This window comes from Prunus dulcis, chromosome 1 (assembly GCF_902201215.1).
Source record: "Prunus dulcis chromosome 1, ALMONDv2, whole genome shotgun sequence".
Classification (NCBI taxonomy): domain Eukaryota; kingdom Viridiplantae; phylum Streptophyta; class Magnoliopsida; order Rosales; family Rosaceae; genus Prunus; species Prunus dulcis.
The window spans coordinates 22,801,986-22,809,199 of NC_047650.1; the positions used below are offsets into that span (position 1 = coordinate 22,801,986).

The 7,214-nt window shown below is 37.8% G+C and overlaps 1 protein-coding gene across 3 annotated transcripts; it reads right to left on the reverse strand.

Moving 5' to 3' along the window:
• Window positions 1-1,814: 1,814 nt before the first annotated feature.
• LOC117629181 (protein NSP-INTERACTING KINASE 3) lies at window positions 1,815-7,214 on the reverse strand. Of its 3 annotated transcripts, none has more exons than XM_034361705.1 (11): window positions 6,280-7,214; window positions 5,692-5,824; window positions 5,509-5,580; window positions 5,205-5,348; window positions 5,007-5,078; window positions 4,849-4,908; window positions 4,661-4,755; window positions 4,423-4,560; window positions 3,779-4,123; window positions 2,821-3,212; window positions 1,815-2,441 (listed from the first exon to the last, which is right to left on the reverse strand). In XM_034361705.1, the coding sequence occupies exons 1-11, from the start codon at window positions 6,455-6,457 to the stop codon at window positions 2,124-2,126; spliced, it is 1,947 nt and encodes a 648-aa protein (XP_034217596.1). In that variant the 5' UTR covers window positions 6,458-7,214; the 3' UTR covers window positions 1,815-2,123. The 3 variants fall into 3 exon arrangements, with proteins under 3 accessions (XP_034217596.1, XP_034217579.1, XP_034217587.1); XM_034361688.1 differs by having other exon boundaries at window positions 4,423-4,569; window positions 6,280-7,210; XM_034361696.1 differs by having other exon boundaries at window positions 3,779-4,120; window positions 4,423-4,569; window positions 6,280-7,208.

The following is a 7,214-nucleotide window of genomic DNA, read 5'->3' on the forward strand; positions in this document are numbered from 1 at the left end:
ACCTCTCTAGAAAATCGGTTGCATTCAATATGAGGATCACATAAGTAATAAACGAAGGTATGAGAGGAGAGAAATTCAAAGATTACTACTACATAAAATGTGAGAGCACTTTAAACATGATTAAATTATGCCTATTGCATTTTCATGAACACTCACTCACACATACACATACAATGCACAATGTATGTAACACATGATAAAAGAAATTCTTCCTCATAGAGAGAGAGCCCATTTACTAGTAAAGTTAAATATAGATGTATAAATATGTATGATTTATTAATAAAGGCTTCTTCTGCTCTTTGGCGTAGAGAGAGACTGTGACACTGAGACACCTGAAAATACAATGATGCCCTTCACCTTCTAGTTTCGTTTACATTAATACCCTTCCTCTTTTTCCAAATTCACAACACACCCGTGCATATATCTATATATATAAAGCAAAAGGCAGAGAATGGTGAAACATTCAAAATACCAGAAAATGCCCTTGGTTAATGCAAACATTACAAATTGAAATTATTAATTAAATGAGGATAATATAGTAAATTCAAAATTTTTCGTATTAAAAAAATTAAAAAAAAAAGAAAATTCAGATAATGGATCCTATTTTTATGGAACACAACTATCCATTATCTTTTTTAATTCTAAAATAAATTTAATTTTTTTTTAAAAAAGCCTCTTGCAGGCGCGGAAGCGCGTGCAGAGAAGCTAGTATATATATATATATATATCGTGTCTAGTCATGGATAGATGGGTCATTTGAGAAAGGGCATCAGCGTAAATAAGGCGCGTCATAAATGGTGCAAAGCGGAGGCTAGAGCGTTCAAAAACAACAAAATTTTGAGTCTTTTCGGTTGACTGTAAGACGACACAAATATGAGTTGGCTTCCCGCCGACACATACGAGGACACGTGGCCTGGCCTTAAAGCCCATAACATGCGAACATTGATAGTGAGCGCCGATAACATCGTCCATTAGGATTTTGACGCGTGGTGGAGTCTGATCAAAGTTATACATTGGCGACTGTGATGACTTCCAGGTGGCAAGAGCACGCTGCAAGCGAAACACAGAAACCACCTCTGTCTGCAATAGCTGCATCAATCCAACGTTAATCTAACGTGAAGCAAAGAAACAATTGATGAAAAAAATTTAACCAAAAATTGAATAAATATATTTTATCCCTCCCTAATCTCCCCTTTCTTTCTTCAATTGAAACAAAGAAGCAACATAACGTGAAGGAAATTGAGATTAAAAATAGAAGCAGTAAATGAAGATGACCATGTGAAAAAGAATGTGTTATTACCAATTCACTCCATGCAAGTTGTAAAAGCGATGTCTTGATTACGACTTTTACGTCCCGATGAGCTCTATGTATTTTTCTATTTTCAGGCCATATATGTACAAGTGATATATTTCGGTGGCAAAATGATAAAAGGAGCTATTTAAAAAGTAAGATTTTGGTTGAGGCTTCTGATTCTCTGTCTTTCTTTTGCAAAAAACAGGAAACTTTCACAAGAAAAGTTTAACCATTGTAGGAGAGAAGTGATGCTGATCAACTATGCAAATACGGGTAGGGTTCATCTTGGGCCTCAAAAATATGGATGGGTTAGGCCATGGCACAATTGTCCCTTGGGTCATTCTTTTGCATATTAGATTTGGAAGCCTAGATTTCATTCCTGCACTGGACCGGACCCAACACCATTAAAAAAAAAGAGGCACTGTAAAACCTGCCATGATTTTCTGTTCTATGAATCTCAGATGTTAAAATAATCTAGTCGTGGTCGTCTGCAACAAGGCAAAACAGGCACTTTTAACAGTGAAGTTACGGTTATGGAGGACCAACGTATAATCCATTCATGAACTAGAATCAACTAGAGATTAGATACAAAGCAACTACATACAAATTTCTAACACAAGTCCAAAACTCTCTCTGAAAGAAGCTCAATCAACTCAATTGATTTTCCCACAGAGAAAAAGAAGCAGCTTGTACATGACTTTCCTTTCTCATTTTTTTTTTTTTTACAGATGAATACATGCATTCAACAGCTATCAACAATCACAGATTTCTGATTTCAAACTTAAGCAACATAATAAAAGGGAGGTATATAGGAAAAAAAAAATAGTTGTCACCTAGGGCCAGAAAGCTCCATAGCTTCTAACACAAGTGAAGATTCTTCTATAAAATCTGAATATCTTTGCCGCGGGTGTTCACATGACCGGAACCTTGGTGTCTCAACCTTCTGTGAGGCCTCCCATTTCTCGGCTAAACCATCACCTTCCAACATCTTTAATACTTCAGACATTTTTGGTCGGTGCAAAGGATTAAATTGAGTACATAACAGGGCAACCTGAACCATTTCTTCCAACTCAACCCTGTCGAAATTGCCCTTTAGATCCTTATCCACCATGAGATTCACCTTTCCCTCCTGATGGAGCTTCTTCACCTGCAATGTATTACACAACCATGTTGAAGAACTTTTTTGATTTGTAGTACCAAGATATTATCTCACAAATCCACCGGTAGTTAAAAATACTACTAGGAACTAAAGAAATTAATGTATTCATATTTCATGTATGTATGGGGACAAAAAACAGGAACAGAATGCCAGCAACAATATGTGTTTAATTGGGGGTTAAAAGGTTCCCGGCCACGCTGCTGGCAAAATTCCCATTTGCTTGCATAATTCAATTTAGGCGTTTTCAACTTGTTTATCTTACTTTGAGATCATAATCAGTTCATAAATGCAATTAGGTACATGCTTAACTGTGCGGCTTGCATGTGTGTGCGAGAGAGAGAGAGAGAGAGAGGGAGAGGGAGAGTACCCAATCAAGCATTACACCCTTCTGGTTTGCAACTCGTCCAAAGTCCAAAGCCTTTTGACCTGTGATTAGCTCCAGGAGCAAGATCCCAAACCCAAACACATCTGTCTTGTCTGATGACTGACCTGTTGACAAATACTCTGGAGCAATGTGGCCAACAGTGCCGCGCACAGCTGTGGTCACATGAGATTCTCTGTGATCCAAAAGCTTTGCCAACCCAAAATCTCCAACAACTGCCTCGAAGTCTTCATCTAGCAAAATATTGGCTGCTTTAACATCACGATGGATAATTCTGGGGTCACACTGCTCATGCAAATAAACCAACCCCCTGGCCGTCCCTAAGGCTATTCTCTTTCTCCTTGCCCAGTCTAGAGCTGGTCGACCGTGTATATGATCTGATACAAAAGCCCAGAATGAAAATAATTATAATAATAATAAGTAACTCATAGGCAGATGCCAGATCCTCTCAAGTTACCAGGCACTGGAAACAGTCAGGGTTAGAGCATCTATTTCATAGGAATAGGCTGTTGAATAACTCAGAGCTCTACTATTGCCAATTTAGCTACAATAATACTTCACCTTACAGATAACAAGGACAACATATGGTTGCGGTCAGTGAAGTGTGGGAATAGTTATAAACGGATTTATTTTTAGTTGAATCATAATCACAAATATTTGGATGAATAAACTTTTTTGGGTCAAAGTGCATGGTACTGGGTGCTGGACAAGAGGAGATTATTGGATGCTAGGCAACATTTTTGGTGTCCTGGCTAGAGGGGGATTGTAATAGCAAATAAAATTAATGCAGCGGTAAAGGTGGTAATGTGACATCTATGGCTTTGATGGTGAGTGCTGTTGTGCAGGATAGAATGGTGTAACAAATTTGGATCCAAAGTCAGATGTTGCCAAACAATGAGTAGCCCATTTTAAGGTGTGAAATTATGTAAAACAAAAGGCTAACCTCTTAATCGAGAGGCTACACTTCCATTAGGCATAAAAGGGTAAACAAGAAGTCTTTCATTCTCAGTTGAACAAAACCCGCAAAGCCTCAGAAGATTTCGATGTACAGCCAAACTAATCATCTCTACTTCTGTCTGAAACTGGATTTCGCCACCAGCAGTATTGTAGTCCTTTAGCCTTTTAACTGCCACCAGAGTCCCATCGTTCAAGCTTCCCTTGTATACAATCCCAAAACCACCCCTCCCTAGAATGTTCTTTGAGTTGAAATGATCCGTTGCTGCCCGGAGCTCCTTAAATGTATACCTCTTCAAATGCCCCAAGCACACTTCTGGGTCATATTGGTCTGCTACACAACCCGGAAATTAAGGATGCATGGATAATAATAGGTCAGGAAAAAGAATAACAATGCTATATATATATATATATATATCTGTGTGTGTGCGCGCATAGGATCATTAATACAGAAACACTCAAACTTGCACCATTAATTGTGGTGTTTCATCTATGAAGTGACAGTAGTGACTAAGATCAGGTCCAATCAGAATTGTAACTTCTAAAACACAAGCACCTCTGACAAGCTGTTAAACTATCTGAGATACTAATATTAAAGGATAGAAAAGCAGGAAGAAATATGAGAAAACTTACCATTGACATCAAAGAATATCTGCTGGTTGTGTCTGTATCGCCACCAAACAAGTAACCCAATAATTATTATGACACCAAGAGCAGCTCCAAAGCTTGTACCAAAGACTATGGTCATGTGGCGGCGTTTCATCCTAGAGTCTGATTGAGCTAAGTAAGCCAAAATTCATCGATGTAGACTGTCATCAAAGTGTCACGATGAAGACAGTAGAAAATAAAAAAACAACGTGCATATATATACCTTTTAGAGCATCAGGCGGGAGAGATAGGGGCTCTGGAAGGACAGCAGAACAGTTCTCAGCCTTTACACCACAAATCAAAGGGTTTCCTACAATTCTGAAATGAAAAGAATAACAAAATAAGATTAAGAAAGGTACCAAATTATATGGGGAACTTATCATTACCGGATCAAAAGAAAATATAGCTCACTTGAAAGTTCTTGCGGATATTTTTGGCAAGGTTCCGCTCAGATTGTTGAAAGAAAGGTCCCTACACAAATGTTCATTGAAAAAATAAATCTCTGCCCATAGATTTTCCCATATAGCAAAGGAACAGCAGAACACATAATACAAGGGGCAAAGACATACACAAGAGTGAGACCTTCAACCGTGGACAGAGACTCAGGGCAGGGTCCTGTAAGGCTGTTGTTGTTTAACCGCCTGTCTTGCTCAAATAATAACAACAGGAAAGGTGTGAGCAATAGCTACAATTTCGAGTGCAAGAGTTGCATGTGTTTTCAATCTCAGAAAGTTTGGAAGAAGTGATATGGTGATTTTGAAACTTACAAATAATTCAGGTTCTTCAGGTTGCCCAAAGAATCTGGTATCTCACCAGTGAAAGAATTATTGGAGAGATCAAGTGTCTGAAGCTTCGCCAAAATCCCAATTGTAGCAGGAATTGGACCGGAGATGGCATTATTTTGAAGCAATCTGCAGAAGTAAAACAGTCATATTTGTTCAACACTTTTGCACTGCAACTCAAATCACATTCAAATTTCAGAAGAACAATGTAAAAAGCAAAAACAAAAGGAAAAGGCACCCAAAAAAATTCGGATGCTCAGATAACACTGTAAAGGAGGTGTAAACTTACACAGATTGCAAGTTACTGAGGTTTCCAATTGCAGAAGATAAGATACCAGACAAGCTCTGGCTAGGCAATCCCCTAAACAAAACAAAAAACCATTCACTGAGAAATGAATTCATTAAATTGACAAATACTAATAACTACTCTGCTTTTTTGTTTTCTGACCACAATCTGTCTAGAAGAACTTACAGAGCAGATACATAGCCATCGGCGGTACAAGTAACCATCCTCCAGCTACAGGGATCTACAGAGTTACTATCCCAGTTCTCCAAAACATTATGTGGGTCAATTAGATCGCTTTTAATGGCCACCAAAGCTTCAACTGTGAGTATTTCCAAAAAAAGAAGAAGATAAGTTAGTTTCATTTTATTTTTCTTTTCTATTTAGTCGTTAAGGAGAAAAAAATAGCAGAAGAAATAGAGGAGTTCTAAACCTCAGCTGTACCTAAATAAGATAATGCAATAACGTTGGTAGTTCTGAAATTCATACGGAACGTAAGAGCACTAACTGACCAATTTTAGTGGGAAAATACATATTTCCTCCGAACCGAACCCCAAAAAAAAAAAATTAAACAGAAATGTATAGCATGAACCATGAAGAAGGATAAACTTTACTGTTTCAAAAAACATTCCTTCATCTGGGCATATTTTTTTAATGAATAAAAAATAAAAATAAAATCTTTATGTTGCAATTCTAATGAACAGTTCATTATCTTCTCTCAAGCTTAATTTGAAGATAAGCCAAAAAGAAAATGACAGTATTCCAAGAGAAATTAACCTTCATAATTTACACCAGTAGGAGAAAGCGTTGCAGAAGAAGCCTCTATCAATGCCAAAAGAAGTAAACCCACTTTCCACAACATGAAACTAGTTGTTCCCATATACTCTTTTTCTTTGTTCATTAAACTTTCCTTATGTAACCAGAGCAGAGAGCAGCCTCTATTCATAACCACCATAGCCAACAAACACACTTAGCCATTCTCATATGAAGTATTGCCTTATCCAAACTGAGTTGCAGTCTCAGAATCAGAATCCAAACCCAATATCACACATGACAGAAACTGCTCACTTTGGCTTTTCACTGCAAACAAAGTCAGAGACTTGTTGATGAAAATTGAAGGAAACAAAGACCAGGATGCTAAAATCACTGTCCCGCCGAATCCTCAGCTCGGAAAAAGAGAATTTGAATCAAACTGAGTACAATGGGCACCATATGAGCTGAGACAAACAGCAAAAAGAAGAGAATTTTCTCTATAAACAAGCATCTATCAAGGCTGAATTGCTGAGATCCTAGAGATCTGAGACTAGTGGGTTTGATTTGTATATGTTTTGGGCGATCCCCACAAATTCCATGTGGGTTATGTCGTTGGTTTGTAGCCGAGCTCAGCTCGTCCCCTGTGATTCCACTAAACCATTATCTTCTTTTACAGAGAGTGAAATTCATTCAAATAGTAAAAAGGTGAGTGAAACTCACTCACACCAGAAAGAACCAAACACGCAATGGCCAATGCAAAAGGCCAAAGGCGGACACAGATACAGATGCGAACTGAGCAGACCCAGTAACGAAAAAAATTGCGTCTTTTTTAGAGGGAAAAAAATAGGGTTTTTATTATTTCAGAAGGTTAAAAAAATAAAAAGAATAAACTTTGGGGTCATATAAAAAAAAAGTTGGGTGATTGGACTGAAGGGATGTATGGAATTGATCAGAGAGAA